The sequence below is a fragment of the Diuraphis noxia genome, unplaced genomic scaffold, assembly GCF_037042655.1.
Source record: "Diuraphis noxia isolate RWA-SAM2 unplaced genomic scaffold, SU_Dnox_SAM2 contig0005, whole genome shotgun sequence".
In the NCBI taxonomy this organism is placed as follows: Eukaryota; Metazoa; Arthropoda; class Insecta; order Hemiptera; family Aphididae; genus Diuraphis; species Diuraphis noxia.
Genome location: NW_028301715.1, coordinates 45,285,215 through 45,305,729, shown reverse-complemented (window position 1 = coordinate 45,305,729; position 20,515 = coordinate 45,285,215). Strand labels below are relative to the sequence as shown.

General features: G+C 33.1%; 2 protein-coding genes across 3 annotated transcripts in view; one reads left to right on the top strand and one right to left on the bottom strand.

The window, feature by feature from the left end:
- Positions 1 to 8,983, top strand: part of Loxl2 (Lysyl oxidase-like 2) — a 30,493-nt gene extending 21,510 nt beyond the window's left edge. Inside the window, exons 6-8 of the mRNA XM_089229032.1 lie at positions 228 to 486; positions 6,521 to 6,773; positions 8,190 to 8,983. Coding sequence (XP_089085158.1) covers positions 228 to 486; positions 6,521 to 6,773; positions 8,190 to 8,312 — 635 coding nt within the window. The 3' untranslated portion in view covers positions 8,313 to 8,983. The remainder of the gene's footprint in view (positions 1 to 227; positions 487 to 6,520; positions 6,774 to 8,189) is intronic.
- A 3,610-nt stretch (positions 8,984 to 12,593) lies between these two features.
- cpx (synaptic transmission protein complexin) overlaps positions 12,594 to 20,515 on the bottom strand; it is a 229,481-nt gene continuing 221,559 nt past the window's right edge. For both annotated transcript variants that reach the window (XM_089228039.1, XM_015525034.2), the window contains exons 6-7: positions 19,246 to 19,378; positions 12,594 to 15,232 (exon numbers count right to left, since the gene is read on the bottom strand). In XM_089228039.1, the coding sequence (XP_089084165.1) occupies positions 15,159 to 15,232; positions 19,246 to 19,378 (207 nt within the window). In that variant the 3' untranslated portion in view covers positions 12,594 to 15,158. The remainder of the gene's footprint in view (positions 15,233 to 19,245; positions 19,379 to 20,515) is intronic.

Genomic DNA, 20,515 nt, shown 5'->3' with positions numbered 1-20,515 from the left:
ACGTATGTATAACGATTAATATTAATCAGAAAAATCGACTTGTTATGTTATACATAATACTCTTTCGTCGTTTAAAAGTTAGACATATTTATACATATATACATACTTAAATAAGTCATATTTTGTGCCGGGTAATTAAAAATAACATATATAAGTAATATTATGTTTCAGGAAATAAATTTAAAATCAATAAAAAGAGATATTATTTTAATAAATTTGCATTGCAGAAATGGCGGACTTGGCGGTGAACGCAGACGAACTGATGAGATCGGCGTACCTGGAGGACAGGCAGATGTACTTCTTGCAGTGCGCCATGGAGGAGAACTGTCTGGCGTCGTCCGCGTACCAGCTCCGGCGGGACGAGACCGATTGGCACCTGATCACCCGACGGCTGTTGCGGTTCACCGCGAAAATCACGAACGTCGGCACAGCCCCGTTCCGGCCAGCCGTGCCCAAACATCTGTGGCAGTTTCATCAGTGTCACATGTACGTGCTAGACGCGCCATGAATAAACATGACGAACCGAAATGATATAGCAATCATTTTATGGTTATTAGAACACAATAATATGCAAATAACCTAAGTCGCCGGCACCGAGTTTTGGGTGTTATGCGTGTAGATAATAAACTTGCGGATATTTCGCTTGCCTGGTTTTCGACGGTACGATATGATTATTGAGAGTTGGCTGGGATTTCGATTTTTTAGAATTTTTAGAATTTTCGACTAGACGCGCGTGTAATTAGCGGTCACTCGATAACCTTGTTATTTTCAAACACCTACAATACCATAGGTTATGTATGGCGCTTAAAAACTGTGCAGTGTATAACGCTAACGCATTTCGTCGTATAAACAAATTGTGTTCTATTGATTTCGAGATGAACGGAAATTGAAATTTTGACGAATTTAACAATTTCAAGATAAACTAGATTTCGTTTTATCGTTAAAAGGAGTATTAATTTTATTTATTATTCGTTCTTTTGGCGGTATATTCGATACGGATTTCAAAACGCATAATCGATACTTAAATCTGTGGGATATGTTTTTGTTCCAGACATTTCACTTACCAATTTTTTCGTTAATAATTCAAAAATGTAATTTATTTTTTTCTTTCGATTTATTTACTTTTTTTTTTTGTTGGGCGACCGTCGAATTTTGATTTAAAACCAGTGACCGGTGCTCGTTTTAGTATATTTTCTAAGGCGAGATGAAAATGTTCGTTAAAATAAAATGAAAAAAAAAATGTGTGTGATTAATGATGTTTAAAACTAGGCCATCGGCCGGCGGTGGTCGAGCCCGAGTTTAACCGTTGAAATATTACGTTCAATCAGTTACGACCCAGACCAATAGGCAATTGTATATAGTTGGCGTGAAAAAAATATGATTTCAAACGAATTTGTTTCGTCTGAATTTAAAATTTTAAAATGGCTAGTACAAATTTTTGCCAGATGTATTCAAAATTTTAGATAATCTGTTAATTGCCCACGGTTATGAAGTAATATTTTTTCTATGTAATCATTCGAAAAATGTCACCACTACCTCAATAATTTGAAGGGTATAGTTAAAAGTATTTTTTTCTTCTAAAACCTAATATTATAATAACGCATGCTTAATTATTTCGATTTAACTATTAATTGCGGTCTGAATTTATTTGAAAATGGACATGTGATGTATTATTATTTATTTTATTTATTTTATTTATAACTCAACTGGACTATCCCTTCTACAGTATAAAATATGGAATGTATGACCAAATTATATGATAACGTACAACAATAAATTAATTAATTCAAAATAAAGAATAAATAATATAATGCATATAATACATTAAAAAAATAAAAATATAAAAATATAAAACCCTAATACTATTCTTGACAATGGACTAATATTAAAATTAAAATAACATTTTAAAAATTTAACTGACTTAAATCTAAAAGTTTCTCTTCGATTTATATACATTATTGTGTATGTATAAAAAAAAAAGCATTGGGGACTAAATTAACAAGTATCAGAGCTCTAACAAAGTAGGAGTCATTACCGGTCTAACACTTGAATATTATCAAGGGCTACATTGTCGAAACGCACTTAATTTCGCTAGTAGACCAATAATCTAACCAACCCGAGCAAACTTTTTTGCGATATATATAGTGGTATTCAAATCCCAATATTGAAGTTCGAAGTTTTCATGCGTTCAATCAGTTTTTCGACGAACGGTAAGCCGCCACTGTGCAAATGCGATATTGCTGCATCCCAGATTTCATCTCAAGATACGTTTGTACAAAACATTGACTTACGACGTTTTTAGAGCTTGGATATTGACTCCGAACGAACGGTGTTCGGTACCTTTGTCTTTTTCCCTAACGGCAATAACATTTAAGACCAAAATGAAAAAAAAAGGTCGCGACGATATTATTATACTCTTGTTTTCCGAATTATCGATGCACTACGCGTGGACTAGTTTTTTTTTTTACTATAGCTTATAATAGTTAGGCAGACAGTGTATTAAAATTGTTTTTGAAATAGAAGCTATCGTTACGGAACCGATAATATTCAAAACGTTTTCGATTGTGAGTTGATTACATTTTTCTATCAGAAACTCAGTACCTACATTATTAGTTTATGTTAATGTTTTTAACGAAATTTCCATAAATTAAGAATGCATAAGCAAGTTGTAACCATCGTTTAATTTCTTTTTATATTCTTACCTTTTTTCAATTTTTGTCTTTGAGATTGTTTCATTTGATTTGAATTTTCGGTTGATCAAAGATTGCGATACAAAATAATTTACATTGCAAACGTTCCACTCTTTTGTGTCTCTATCTTTCTTTCCCAGCGTTTTTTTTTTTAGTTTTCCCTAGCATTATTAAATATTTACTCGTTCGTGTATATTTATGTAAATTAATTATTTTTTTATTTTGAAAAAAATATTCTTTTAGAAAAACGATTTTACTTTAAACACAAATACATTATTATTATTATTTTTTTTTAATCAGATTTTAAAAATTCGATATGATGCAAAAAATTAATTGAAGCACATTTGAAATATAAATTTACTGTTCAATTACTGTGGAAAAATATAATGTACATGAAGTTAAATATTTTATCTGGAATATTATCATTAAATAATTTTAATATTTCTTTATGAAAAACGTAGTAATAAAATAGCATTTAATCAATAGATTGAAGAAGGAGAGCATTTTGAAACATATGGAAGAATATAGCTAAGTTTTTTACAAGAAGGAGTTAAAAATAATGACGAAAAAAAAACTACAGTCATTATAAAAGTTTAAATGTCAATAAAAAATATATAATGTTCATTTATATATTAATGACTGTAGTAGAGAAAATCTTAAACGAAGACAATTTTTCACGTTGTATCATTATATTAGAAAAGTATTAGTCTCAATAGAGAATAATTGAGTAGTTTAATACAATTTCGTAATAGAATTAATAGATGTTCGTTATAAACGAAAAAAAACCTTAAATTTGTAAAATTTATAATTTCATTTTCATCCTATATCATTACATATTATTTATTATATATTCAAATGGAAAAAAGTTTTAATTGAAAAACATTTTAATATTACCATAATAATTGTTTTAATCGTATAACATAAAAGTTGTAGTTTTAACAATTGTGCACAATAAAATGATAAATTAAAAACAAAAATATGTTTTATTAGCAGTTATTGTTTTCGAGAAAATTAAAGTTTAAATTATTTTAGAATTTGATAGCCCGCGACTCAAACAAATGCGAATTTACAGCATTTTAGCGGCTGCGTAGGTCATAGTTGTAATAATTAATTTCGCATACAATTATAATAATATCATTTTAATTGCGTCGACAGTCGAAACTCAATGTGGATATGAAATCGAACCAAAAAAAATAAAAATATTTTTGCATGTTGTTATTGTAATCGAGGGCATCATCAGAGTGAATTTTAATAGGTCTCCTAACCACGTTTCGGCTTTGAAATTACTGTGCAGAGCGCACGTTATTGATTTTCGTCGAAATTTGAAAAACGAATCGCGTCAAGAGATCAAAGACGATGTCGTTCTCGACTCTCGATTTCCCTGCAATTATATAGGCAAAGGTTACCTTCGCTACATTACACGTTTCGATGGGTCCGACCGCAGATGAAAACATAATCCGAGAGCCGACTAATAGCGAGCGGTTCTGTCGGATTCGTCTCGTCTATTTTCGTATGCGCATTGAACGACCCAGCCCTAAAACGGAAAGACGCGGAAGTAGGTGCTATGATGGTACGGAAAATATCATTATTGACGATCTCGACATTTCGGTACAGTTCCGTCGTGGAAAAACGACAAAATAATATTATCATAATAAAAATAATAATAATATATGGAAAACGTTATTGCACGGACTCGTTATGTTTTACGGCAATACCAATGGTAATAAAAAAATCAAGCGGATTTCTGTCACGTCCACGAAACAATAATACCACATAATACCCACGACCTAATATAAATTATACTCGAGTGCCGTCCGCTTCTAGCCCCATAGTATAAATTATTCAATACGAATTCGTGAAATAAGAGAGAGAGAGAGAGAGAGAGAGCCGACAAATGTAATTGATTAACCGTGTAAAAGTTTTGATGGTTTTAAATATTTAAAAAAATAAATGTAAATACGATTAGTATGATATTATTATGATAACCGTAATAATTTTATTAACAAAAAATAAAGTACGTAAAACATTGATCAGAACTGAAATCTAATTCATAGATAAATAATGATATTAGTTGAATTTGTCTGAGCGTGTGCATACGTTGTTTATCAGTGATAAATTATCACTCACGACCGTGTTTTATAATACACAGATGATTAACCAAACAATTTATTCAAATTCTGATTTTCACATTTTTTAATCAAACCTACCAATAAAGATTATTTTAAAATATTTATATTTTTTATACTATTTAAAGAATATCCAGTAGGTAGTGTCACGCATTTTTTTTCCAAATAAAAGCCACCCCTTTTATTTAAAGTTTTTATCATCAGCTGATGACGTATTTGAAAATGTTAATGCATCAAAATGATGAAACTTTATCGTAAGTACCTGCAAAGGATAATATCAGTTTGTTAACTTGAAAATTACACGTTCAAATGTTAATTGTAATAAACATAACGCTTTCCAAAAAAAAAAAAAAAAAAATTAGCTGCTGAATAATTCGGAATAAAAATTAAGGTTCGCATTTGAAAAGAATAAGTTTATATTACCACACTTAAGACACTCTTTAAATCGTCAAAACATATAAAGTCTACGTAAATTTGAGTTTATGGTTGCTTTAATACACCCACTTAAAATATCCAGAAAATATGTTATTTTAATTTTATTTTTTTTTTGTCAAAGAAAAAATTAGAGGCAAGCACGTTAGATGGGTCACATCCTGTATTGTGCGTGTTCATAGATTGATTTCCGTCGGCGGCGGCACAGTTGATTCGGTTTTACGACGACTTCTGCCGCAATGTCCAAGATTTACGATAGCAATAATACAATATAACGACAGCACTAATAAATTGTCATGTTTATTGTCGTTGCGGTTTTCTATTGGAAAAAACGCGGTCGATCGGACCACCGCAGTGGTTCGTGTTTTCCGAGCGCTGCCGTCAGAAAATTTGTGATGCTTATAAAAGTATAATATATCCGGCTAAAAGATCAGACGCATTAAACACAAAAAAAGTTTTGTAAATCCAATCTCACGGCGTTGATGATTCCACATATCGTGTTGTAGGTGTATACAATAGCAAAGACGAGTACGCGAGAATGTAAAATTTACCACGAGAAATCGTGACGTCATCACAAGAATTATTGCTCGAAATGAGCAACGACGACGCCGGTTTTCAGATGGACCTACGACGTGTTGTGTGATAATATTTGTGTGATTCTCTCGCGCAGAACAGAAATACAACAGGAAAAATATATTATTATTTACAGACCACAGAGGTGTTATTTTCTGGTGCAGGAAATGCCGGTTTCCGAGAATTTTACGTGACATACACCGACAAAAATTTAATTCCCGAGACGTCTCTATCGCCTTCTTTCGTGTTTCCAACAACCTACATCCGAACACTGTGTACGCATAATGCGAAAAAATTAATTCCGAGGACATTGAACATCGCGTAGAAATTTAAAATATTTAAATATCCTAAAGGGACGTTAAATTATACGCAGTTATATTGTTGGCGACGTGACGTATTCAAAGTGATTGTTGTTCGGGGAAAATAAAAAAATATAAACATATAATAATAATATGAGATATGAATATATGAATACATTTGAGTTAATCGTATTTGGTAGGAATCGGTAATAACGACAACGGTTTAAATGACAATTTTTTTTATTAGAACATTTTATTTATATTGGAGAATTCGTTGGTGACTTTAATTCGTGATGTATATTACGCGGAAGACGATATTTGACTGAGAAAAAAAAAACCCATACAACATTGGATGCTTATATTTACGGTGGTGGTAATACTATTGTTATGGTTGTTGCAGGCACTACCACAGCATGGAAGTGTTTGCCACATTCGACGTGCTAGACGGCGGTGGCATGAAGGTGGCCGAGGGACATAAGGCGTCGTTTTGTCTAGAAGACAATCAGTGCACGGACGGCGCCAGACCGGCGTTCGCGTGCGCCGACTACGGTGACCAGGGCATATCTGTCAACTGTTCGGACATTTATCGGCACAACATCGACTGTCAGTGGGTCGACGTATCCGATCTGAACCCAGGGCTGTACACACTTAAGGTAAGCTCGCGGTTAACCGTGTACCACGTGATCGGTTACGACCTTTTTCGGTCGTCAGTTTTCAGATCGAAAAACCGGAGCATCATGGGCGTTGTCGCGAAAGACACTGTTATCATAACAGTTGCGAACGTTATTTTTTTTCTTCGTAATTATTGACGTGGACGAATATAGAATTGATTGTTTACAATTTTTTTTCGTTTTAAAATGTTTTCAAAGTAGAGATGTTGGCAAATTAATTAACCACCTTATATTATGTTGTACGCTATATAAATTAAAAACATAAACGCAGCCGAACAAAAGCACCTATTGTCTACGTACCTAGGAGATATTCACTGTACATATTTTTAGGTACTCCATTAACAATTTATTTACATATACCTATAATATTTTCAATGAAATACACGCAAATATAATAATAATACGACTCACGTACAACGTTACCACCGGCAGCGATTCTATAATAATAATAATATGGATACCTAGCCACGTCGGAATCCGGGAAATGAATTGGCTGACACGTATGCCAAAGAAATCATCTCCTCCCATCACTCTTACAAAATTCACACCTATACTCTTCACGATCTAAAATCCGTCATCGACAAACACATTTTAACTCAATGGCAGATCTCGTGGTCATCACTTCACACCAAGCTAAATAAAATAAAATCTACAATTTCTCCATGGCCATTCTTCTCATTACCAAGACGCCAGGAAGTAATTAAACGGATTACGGATAGGTCACACATGGGTGACCCATAAACACCTTATGAACAAATCAGAAACTGACCAATGTCAAACTTGCGGTGAAACTTCCACCCACGGTTGAACATCTAATATGCCACTGCCGTAAATTCACCGACATCAGGACCAAGCTCAACATAGAAGACAATTTGGAAGAAGCCCTAAGTCCCCAGCCAAGCAACATTGAAAAATTAATCAGTTATTTAAAACAAACCAAACTATATCAAATTATTTAACCTAGATATATACCTCAATCCTTTTTTGTTCATACTATTATACCTTTGTTTTGTATATATTATTGTTAATGATTCATTCTTGTGCAAAAAAATATCAATGTTAAAGGCCAATAACCTTTGTTGTTGAGGCTCATTTCAAATTTAAAAAAAAAATAATAATACGTAATAATGTACGTCGTCGTCGTTGGAAATAACTTTTGTTTTCGCTATAATAGTCGACCGCCGCCAATATTCACTGTCTGCCGCACGCTCGTTCGACGGATACATATTATTATTATTATTGCATTGCATGACGGCGGCGTGGTCTCCTGCCCGTGACACCGCGAAATCGAATCGAACCAAAAACAATTCAATATAATATACGACATATATAATATTATATGTATATATAGTATAGTACGCGGCACACGAAATGAATTCGTTGTTTTTCTCGTTACAGGTGTCTGTCAATCCGGAGCACAAAATCCCTGAGATGACGTACGCAAACAATGCGGCCGTGTGTTCGATGTTCTATTCCGAGACTTTCGTGAAGATCCACGACTGCGTCCTACAAAACCCGTGACGGGTTCGTCGATGACGTGGCCTGGTCTACTAACGACGCCGGCAAGCATTTATTTGATAAAAAAAAAAAATGGAAAAATGGAAAAATCTCGATGGTTATTGCGTGCACCCGAGTAAAACAATATTTACACTCGATGATAATATTATGTGATAGAATTTTTTTTTTTTAAATTTAATTATTATCACGCGAATAAACGTACGACGACGGTATTTTTAAATATTACGTATGGTATATCGTCCACCGCGCGAACGGTGCCAAACGTAATATCATAAACGTCGTCGTTCGACAACACTACGCTGTACATACGGGCAATTCGCTGTCAATAATATTATCAAATTTTAACTTTGAATTTTGTTCGCAGTCGCCTAAGAGGTTGCTCGCATATTCAGTCATATTATTATAATCCTATAAATGCACCGAATTCAAATAATCTCCAAATAATATTTATGGTATAATGCACTAGTAGGAATTTATATCGTATTTTAACAAATCATACTACGCCAGTGAACGGAAAACGAGCCTACGGCTATTATAGTCATATGCATATATATTATTATGAATAACCCAGTAATGTGCACGTTTATTTTATTAATGTTAGTTACCCCCTCCATCATGCCATATATATATAATATTATTGTGAATTTTCAATCTAATAAAGATAATTAAAAAAAAAAAAAAATATTGATTTAAAAGTTTTTCCTTTGTATTATTTTATATTGACGTCAACAACTAAGAAGAAGAAGAAGACAGAAGTAAAAACTTCGCTTGGCTTTTGTAGATCATGATTAGCCAAACTTTTCCAACTTCCTGCTATTTGTTGAGTAGGAATTAATATTATAGTATTCGCCATTTAAATTAAAAAAAAAAAAAAAAATTCTGACTAGCATCTGTAATATATAGTGAGTAGTAAACTTATAAGGGTTGATGATGTTAAAAGTAAAAAAAAAACACACGTATTATGTTGTAATACGATAGAGAAAAATAAATATTTTAGGAATAGACGAGTATAATAATTTCGAATAATAAAGAACATGGTAAAAAAATACACTCTGGGGAAGTAAAACTTCTTTCATAATTATTGGGTCCGTTAAATCATAAGTGAGATTTAAATATAAGATTTAAATCATAAATGACGCGCTATCACACTCGGACATATAACATTTAACCATTCAAGCGATTTCTGTCGCAGCCATACACCGTTTCATTTTTCATGACGATTTTTTTCTGCATCCATACCTCAAGAAAGAAGTTTTACTTCAAAAAAACATCGATTATTTGATAATATTATTTGACAAATATAGTACCTAGGTTATAAGTTGTTAGTCTATTACATGTATACCAATCCAATGAAAACAATGTTTAAATCCAATGAAAACATATTATCTGACTTCACAGGAATAAAGTGAACCACTATTTTAGTCCTTTTCAACGAGGCACAATATTATAACGTTTCGATGTTAATAAATAGACTTTACGTTTCTCATGCTTACGATCTTAGAGACTTAGACTAACTGAATATACTGTTTAAAGAAAAGAAAACGTTACAGTCTCGTTAAATGTATATGCTAATTATTACCAAATATTCTCATTTCCACGAAATAATATATTGATAACGGGAGTGGTTTGTGAGAACTATTGCGATTAATCATTATTCGCGTAATTTAAAAACATTTGAAAAAATGAAATTAGAATGAATAGAAAATGATTCATCTATAAAAAATGGGTACCTGAATTCTTGCAACGTTTAGACCAGTGGTTCTCAAAATGTTTTCCCATTGCGGCACATTATCATAAGTTATTATAAGTCACGGCACGCGCTGAATTCATATTATCTAAATGTAAATATAATAATTTCAAAATATTTTTTTACTTAAAAAAGTTATAGTTGACGCGGCACACCCTTTGGGAAACACTGGTTCAGACGTATATTGTGCTGCAAATGTATTAAGCTACTTACCACATAACTGCACTAGTGGATACCATTGAAATATGTATTATTATTGATTGTCACGAAGTTTGACATGGCTCATTTTATAATGACTTGCTGTACTAAAATATTTAGATCGCATATTATTATTATGACGTCATATAAAAAAAAAAAAACCGATTTTGCAGGAGTAATGATGTAGCTAAATTGCCTATCAAAGTCGCCGTGTTACATTATTGACACGCTTTAGGGTTATGATAATATTATACTACTCCATAGTATCAGTAATGATCACCACAATTTAATAATGGCAGCCAGAGACTAAAACATTTTTTTTTTTTTTTTTATGGAAGTGATTATTGTGTGTAACGAAATAATAAACACGGCGGTTATCGTTCTACTAAAAACATGATAATAAGCTACAATATACAGCCTCACAAATAAACGATGAAAAGGTTTTTTTTTAAAAAAAAACATTGTTAAGTTGAACACTTAAATCTTTGCGGGCGTCACATCATATAATATTTTAATCGTACAAGAACGGATATAGTCAAAACAGTGCGGACTCAACGCGCCAGACAGTTATTGTGAAAAACATACTTATTGTGTATCGCTGCCAATGTCGACTCTCCCGTTCGCGCTCCAGCCAACAAGCCCACTATTGCTGGTAAAGTAGGTATTGTTTTTTTTTTTTTTTACGAAAGTGTCTTGGTCGAATATTGAACGTTTTCGTCTCGCACACTTTTAATATTTTATTTGAAACGTTTATTATGATAAACCTGCTATCACGTGTTACTCCGTGGTCTCAACTCAAGTTTTTAGTCTAAAATAGATAATGTTAAAATGTCGATTACAAGGCTACCGACTACATCATGGCAGTGTTGTGTTTTGAAAACTACGGCGATTTTTTCAGTAACCGCAAAAAATAAATGAAAATATCAAACTGCAGGACGAGTGCTCCGATCGAGGTGCTATGCACTTTAGTGGGTTAGGCGGCGCAACTTATGCGGAGAAGAGACTTTAGGATTCCACGTGATCATAATACGCTGGACGCTAACAACGACACTTCGGCCGGCATAAGCGCATCACACAGATTAGTGGTCAGTCGTCGGCGGTACGGATAAAAGTTCGACAAATATCGCAGTTGACCTACTCGTGCAGCAAGTCCGTGCGCCACGAAAGACGCTCACCTCTGAAACGCTATGCTGGGTGCCTACCGATATATATATATATATGTATATATGTATAGGTGGTAAGTGTTAGATGGTTGGGTGGGCTCGTTCCGATTCTCATCCAATTCGTGATCTCGTATATCATGAAATGTTTGACTTTTCGATTTTTCGCGTTCAGGGTGGGCGGGTGACGGCAAGAATCTCGAATTTTCCGCTGTCAACCACACCGCGACGAGGCAGTTGTGCCGAGCCAAACGAGTCGGCGGCGCGTTAATAAAACACGTTGATGACCGCCCGGCGACGGAGGTGTTGCCAGAAAATCGCAAACGCTGGCGCCGGGCGCGGTCGAGACAAATTGGAAGTGTTTCCGAACGAGACTCGTCGGCTGCAGCGACCGCCGAACGGCGGCGGCGGGGGATTGTCGATGGGCGGATGACGGGGTGGCGTGCGGGAATATCCGCTTTTCGGGCCGGAAGTGCGAGCGAGGGGCGCGTCGTGCAGTGTACACAGTCGCCTGCTCGGCGTTCTCTCTTCATCACGCATTATTATTACCTCCGCTGACGATCGGAGCTAATTTTAAATTATTTCTTAACTGAAATAAATTGGTCCGTACATTATATTATTATAATATTATTATTGTGTACGCAGTATAATATATATTATAACGTATTATAATAGTGTCTCTTCTGTTCTGCAGCGCTTCGACTTAACGACTCATAAATCGTGTCACCGTCGAGTCGGAATTATTACTGTAATTATTATCATCCGTCCCAAATGAGAAAGTCATATCATCTATTATAATGATAATATACAATTTTTTATTCTCTCTCTCTCTCTCTCTCTCTCTCTCTCTCTTTCTCCTCTTTTGTTTACGCCCTAACCGTTTTTCGCAGCGGATTCGACGGCACCACGAAACGTCAGTCTCCGGGACCGAGGAAAATATTTGAGCATACTATTATTATTACTACTACTTACTGCTATTATGCTGTTTAGCGTTGCGAGTTTTGAGCATTATTTTTTTTTATTTTATTATCAAGACCATGGTCGACAGACAACCAACGACAGTGGCACACGATGAGAGACTGACGAGTTTAATTTTCTACTTTCGTGTATATATTATATTCGCACTGGAATCGGCCGAGGATCGAATGGAAGGGTAGGGGGAAATGCAAAACACAACAATGGTATTCGAACAATATTTTACTGGTTCACATCCATAGAAGTTCTAAAAAATAAACAACAAATAAATAAAATTACTAACTAAGAATTCGAATCCATTAACACAGACGGAAATCATTGATTCGCGTGTACGAATAATATTATATTAAATATCTATAGAATATATTATTTAATATTTAATTTTAATTTATATTAATAGTAGATTTTGTTTTCTAAAATTTGTTACATTTTCTATGATTTATAAATAAGTTTTTTTTTTTTTATTATTATTATTATTAAACAACATGTCTCTACATATAAAATCCCAATAAATATTTAAAATTATATTATATAATATAATATACGACTCTAAACGAAAATAATAATATTAATTATAATAATAAAAATAACAACTAATATGTTAACACAAAAACACTATTTACAAATTGTACGACTATATAATATGTTATTATACACTAAAATATAATTATATAATTTCGCATGTTTGTTATTTAATATTATTGTGGATCGTGCAGACCGGAGTCGTTCGACTGGTACAAACAAAATTTATTTTAGGTTTGTCGTTAAAATTGTATATAAATGTTTAATTTTTATCAATATTACACCTATATAATTCAATATACAATCAGTACAAATAATTTAATCAATATTTTTTTCTAATATTAATTTAGATAATTTTGAGCAGTCTATGAAATTACTTTTTACACATTCGTCATTTGAATGCTGCAAAACAATAAAAACAAAGTTAGATGGCAAATAGCTTATTCGTTTGAGAATATTCACAGCCTGATTTTTTTTTTTAAACAAATATATATATTATAATATATTTTTTCTTCCAAATATTGAAATGTTTGCAACAGAATGAGAGAGATAGAGAGTAATAGAAAGTGAGAGCCAGTGAGTGACAGTATATTACGGTAAAATAGTCTAAGACGGCATATTATGTTTGAAGTTCGTAACAGTGTCTTAATTTTAATTTTTTTTTTTTTTTATGTTAAAAACGTCCACAATAAACAAAGAACCCATAGAACAAGCGAAACGTAAAAGCTTGGGTCCGGTTGAAATAGATAACGCGCAGTGTAACCTAAAAAGTCAAATCTAAAAGAAAAAAGATGTCTGAATACAAATAATAATAAAAGAGATTTAAAACTGTGATTATAACAACAAAAATAATGATAAGTAAGATAGTGTAATAATATAAGTAAATAGGGTAGAAAAGTATATTATAATATTATAATAATAATATCATAACACGTATTATTGTAATCATAGTAATAATAATAACAATAATAATAATAACAATAATTTAATGGTATAATAATAATGTATGTAACGATGACAATATATTGTGCTGCTGGGAGGACGAAACGGAATGACGAAAAACTGAACGCATAAAAAATAATTGACAAAAACGTTGGTCTTACAACTAAAACCAAACTAAACTAAAGTAATACAAAAATAATTTTATACCGAAATAAAATATAATTATAATATTTTTATGTAAACGTTAAATAATTGTCCAGAATGATGGGATACCGTGTTTCAGAGAACGGCTAATAACGAATATACTGTGTTTATTTTTATGGCGTTTTTTTTTCTATCATTATTATTGTCGTCCCTCAAAAAAAAAAAAAAGAAAAAAAGAAAACTACAAAGTAAACGAAATCGTTTGATCCCATGGTACAAAAAAAAATCACTACTAACAGAATACCTAATATATTATTATGTGATTATTTTATCGATAACGTTATTAATATTATTATTATTTATGAATTAATTTTTTTTTTTTTTTGATTTTGTTGACAATAAGTGAAATGACGAAAACCACCATTACCTCTATTTTATATCGCATTCCGTATAGTAAATTATAATATTAAGACAGTATATTATTATGTATGTGTATAGTGTACCCGCTATACCTCAAACTACTATTGTACACATCTATATAATACTATAAATATTATTATAATACCGAACGAGTGAAAATCTTCAATAACTTGAAATACAAAATACGTTGGAATGTATGTGTAATATATATCATATTATTGTGTACAGTACTGTACACGATAACAATGCATTTTATTATATTATAATAATATTATATTTTAGTAAAGATTCATAAGACGTGCGCTAATGCTTCACTTGCTCTATAAATTTTTAATTTCACAATAATTAACAATATTATATATTATTTTACTTCGATTTCGTTTTAAAAACTGCTGAAAATCTAACCCGACATTTATAAATGTTATACAATAACAACAACAACAATAATAATAATAATATTTTAAATCCTAAAATTTATAATATATATATATTTATAAATACACGTGCGTACGTCACGTACGCACACATATTTTTGTATCATAATATAATAATAATGTTCTATAATAATAATAATATATTATTTTAAATGGGTTTGAATCACAATATTATTTTTATTTCGAAAATTTACGCTGTTTTAAGTTTCTTATAATTTTTTTTTTTTTTTTTTTGTTATTTCTTTATAATTTTTTTTTTTTGCATTATAGGTTATCATATTTGTTCCGCGTTGTTTTTGAACACACCTCATTGGAGGCTGCACTTGCTCTCGATTTGAGATTTGAGTTCGTTCACCTGTGTCTCAATGGTATTCTTCAACTCTGTGAACAAAAATAAAAAAAATCCAAACAACGGCGGTATAGTCTTTTGAATAATAATAAAATATTAAAATAATTAAAATTAAAGAAAAACACACGCCACATTCATCCCCGAGTGAGTGGTGGTGTTCCATTAAATTTACGCTTTGGATATAATAATAATAATAATGAACTAATCCTCTGGCCGGTGTGGAGTACGATGGCCAAAAGTTTTCGGTACATTACAACGCACCAGAAAATAATATTCACCCGTAAGCTCCCATTCCGAAACTTTCTTATCTTTCTTATCGGTTTTAAACTCCTAGCTGCAGTGTTTTCATTCGACCGTCATTTATGCATTATTATTATACTCCTCAGAAATAGTATTATTACTCGTTTACTTAAAATAATAACATAATATAATACATCGACGGGTCGGAGCTATGGTAGCCAACCGGCCGGTATTTTCCAAATTAAAAGTTGGCGACCCGAGTTGGGGCGAGTAGAAATTATTATGTTTCATTATTTGCACAAGGCACATAATAAAATATCAGATTCTCCGAGAAAAATAGAAATAAAGTTGTAAGGCGAGTATTCCCCGCTATGATGTTTTCTCTCTTTCGGTGGTGTCTCCGAAATCAATGATTTTAACGAAAAAGTTTGATTTTTTTCGTACACTAAGTTTGTTTTCTTATTTCTACGAAAATGTGTCATTACGCGCGCTGGTATGGAATAAATACATTATCTTTGCTCTGTGTCGACATCGGTTGCATCGAATTTTTTGTTTTCATTAAATTCGAGCTGACATTATCGCAGTAAAATATGTAGTATCATGCCACTGAAAATCCGACACAAATACATAAAATACTAAATTTTTTAGAATTTTTGAATACACTTAAAGATCATATTTTAGAATCCTTTCGATTTTTGTACCACTTTAGGATGATCATGTGATAATTCAAAATTCGGTTTTCAAATAGGACACCCAACCCACTTTCAGTTTTAAATATTAAGCAAATATTATTTTTATATTTTTCAAGAAAATTATCTGTTAAATAAATTACATTTAAAATCGGTGTCTTCATTTGTAAAATAAAACTGTGTTGCCAAAAGAAACTCATTAAGAAGTACAAAAAAAAATTTTGAAAATATGGTGTTTAGGGTACACTTAATTTAATAATTAAAAAAAAAAAAAATGAGCCTTCCAGTGTTATGTTCACGCGCATGCACTCAAGTTTATTGTACGATTCGAGCCCGGATTGTCACTTTATCTGTAGAGTCGAATGGATTAGTAGTTTATTCTTATTCAAGGCCAGTGCGCCTCGTACACACTTCAGAGAAACGTGCATTATACTGCGTATATGGTATTCGAAACGAACCTGATCAATTGAATTCAAATGAAGGAGCTATGGAGGAAAAGTTATAGAAAAAACTAATCGACCCTCGCGAGTTCAGACAAGGCCAATCATTATATTATTATTCTCTATTCGCCGTCGAGTGGTCGCATATAAATCATTATTTCTGAATTGAGCGAAACGAGATTGATTCTGTGGGCGTTGGATCGAAATGGTGAAAAACTGTGCGGCGTTCGTTTTGGGCATTTAATTTACGTTCAAAATCTAATTGGAAATATTAATCAGCCGATCCGGTTTTTGAACGCCTCAATGGCTCCATGTTCATTCCGTTATTCGGTGTATATATAAATGGGGTTTCATCGAGTTTAATAATATGTTTATTCAACTAATCCGTATCGATTTTAATATATTACGCTCGCAATATATCTGCTCTCGCGTTTCGGTGTAGCTGCTAGAACGGATAATACGATGATGTATTAAAATAACATATAATATTGTAGTTGAACGCATTGTATTTCGAAATAAACTCTCAAACTTGTTATAATTCATAAAGTCATGAAACATGGTGAGAATTTTAGCCCGCTTGACTACCCGAAAGTTTCAGTCTACAAAAGTGCATTCGTGACCTCAAAAATATTAAGCAATATATTATTTTTATTGTGTATTGAGAGTTATATAAACTGTCGACTGAGAATATCACTAAATAATGGGAGAAAACGTTTAATGAAAACTGTCCTAATCATTAGTTTCAAGTCTACGCCGTAATAATATGGCATCACACATTGAGGATTATTGTTTCGATTTTATATTGCCATAGTTGTACTCATATTAAAGTTCACAGTTATCGAGTTGGGTACAATAATAGCATGATTAATGATGATGGTAGGTGGATAGTAAGTGATTGAAGGGTAGTTTTAGGCGATAGCAGACCTGCTCATGTGTCATTAAAACATACAAATAAATACGAGGTTACCACACATAGAAGTTTGATTATTTGATTATAAAATACCGGTATAAAGCGGAATGTTAACTTAAAAGCGGATTTCCTTTTTCGTGTGGTAAAATTGTAGGTACTGGAAAAATCGACTTGCCGAACAAGAGCCGTCGAAATTCGTGCGTAAGAGATTAAACGAAACGACGTAGGTAATACCTGGTAAGTGATATGGCCTACCCCGTCCTGAGGTAGGTACCGCCTATTATATTGCATTATAAGTAATACGATTCCGGGTAAATCGTAAAACCCAAAAGATCAAATTAGGCGAAAGATAAAATATTATACGAAAACAGCATTTCCAAATTTTAATTCCACTTTATAAGAGAGAGAGAGAGAGAGAGAGAGAAAATGCTTTTATACAAACGCGGAATTTATAGAGCTCGGACGGAATGTGCACGATAGTAATAAAAATAATTCATCAAACCATCTACTCGGTGTGAGGGAAACCATCGTCGTGGGTATGTGTATAAGCGCTTCGATAATGTTTTATTTATATAATATGTATTCCAAAAACGGTAGCTACTGACAACGCAACAATGATCATCATTGCTATCAGACGAAAGTGTTCTAAATGTCAGTTTAATACTGATGAGGAGACCGTAATATACTATACACTGTTTATCCACGCGAGGTCTAAACGTGGACGGGAGAGCGATTTTTTTTCTCGGACGACTGAACGATAACCAGTGTTGTTTTAAACATTACGCACACCTAACTGTATAATAAATATGTGTGTGTGTGTGTGTGAGAGAGAGAGAGAGAGACTTCGTTTATATTGTAAAGCTAACGTTGCCGGACTACGATGAATAAAACAAAAGTGGAAATAAACTTCAGTCAAATAAATCACGATGTAAGACTGTTTGAGGGAGAGGGGTGTGCGAATGAAAAGTTGTCAACTATTATTTCCTGTCTATAGTAAAAAAAATAATAAACCATTTTGTTATCGAAAGAAAGTAATTCACGAAACTAGAATTTTCTACGATTTTTTATTTCGCATTCTATATCCTATACAATAATCTAATATAATGGTCATCTGTAACTACCAACGAAGTAAAAATAAAAAAATCGTCCTGTTCCGAAATTGATTTTAACGACAGTGACGATCGTTGTTTTTTTGATTTTCTGTTTTCTAAACAAACACTAACCCTACTTGGCCCCGAAGTGGTCGCGGCCAACATTCGGTGAAATATCTTTTTCCTTTCGTCGAGTGAACTTCGAATAATATACACATATACACACACACACACACACACACACACACACACACACACACACACACACACACACACACACACACACACACACACACACACACACACACACACACACACACACACACACACACTTATAATATTGTTGTGTACAATATGTACATATATATATATATATATATAATGTATACATATAAAATATATTACAAACGTTAGTTTTACTTAACGGTCGTCGTCTGTGATAAATGCATTTCGGTGTAGTCATGGACGAGCAAACTCGGCGGCGAGACTCGGGTTACAAATAAAATAACCGGAGGATGTTTAAGTGCGTTTCGGGTTTTTCGATTCGAGTACATGGCATAATGCACACACCACCCACCACCCACACGTGTATGTTTAGTGTACATTTGCGTTCAAAAGTTAAAAAGAAAAAAATGTATATAAACAAATATAATAATATATCGCTTTCATTCTTACTGGTAAATTCGTCCTCCTCTTCCATTTCTGCCTCTTTTGCCAACTCTTCAGGCGTTTTCTTTTTGCGCATCAACGGATTGGCGGGCTCTTCTTGTACCGGTTCGGGTAATTCTTCTTTCTTCTTGATATTGTACTGTGTCCGAGTGAAACAAACGAAACAAAATACAATTATTATTTTATAACCCCATGGATGGTTTTAACATATATTTTTATTTTTATTAAATTTTAATTTAATCTATTTTAACGGTAACGTCATACGAGGTTGAACCAATTTTCGTTGGGGGGGGGGGGGGCGCTCCCCATGAGTACTTCCTCGCTCCTCAGATATCACATAGTCACATAGACGTGGAGATAAAATCTAATGTTACATTAATGGAAAAATATTTCATCCAAATCAGCAGCATGTTATTTCTGTGTAATTTTATTATAGCAGTTCGTTAATTAAACGGTGAAAATCACACGGTAAAATTAATATAAAGAATAATGAATGGAGTTTGTAAACAACGCGATTGTATAGCTACAATAAATAATATAATTGCGTCGTCCTGACTTACATTATACATTCCAGATGGAGATAATCAAATTTTTCCGCGATCGGTTTAGTGAACATTATTTTTATTATTATTTATTTGTACATTATTAATTTTTTTCTTTTTTACGTAAGTTTAATTAATGATTAATTACCCGTTTCAGAGGCGCGCTGGACTGTGCGGACGGTAGACCGCCAAGCGACTGGGTGTTTTATGTATTTTTTTTTTTTTTTACCATCCAAATAGTTCTTAATGGGAAAACTAATTACCGACATCATCATCCATTCGTTTGTTAATCATTAAAAGAAGAAAAACAGACTATGCACACTGCAGCGTGCTCGCTCTCCGACTGCGGCTCGTGACGGTGTGTATGTGTGGGAGAGGGGTGGAGGAGGGATCGCCCGGGCGCGTCTTTCTTTCCCGCAGCCGTTTTTGGTTCATTATTTTTACATAATTCTTCCATTCATTACGCACGCGCGCTGCGTTCTTCGGGTTCTTCCCTACCAGCTCATCGACCCTCCCCCCCCCCCCAAAAAAAAAAACCCCAACATAATCCTTAATATCCCTGCAGACGCCTGCCGCGGTTCAAAGTAAATCCTTGTCGTTTCGTACGTTCCAAATCTCGTCTCTATTGTTTTCTTCCGCCTATTATTATTATTATTACTATTACCATCTGCTTAGCATTACTATATACTGTATATCATACCAAACAGTCGTAATGTTTATGGTAGATTCTGCAC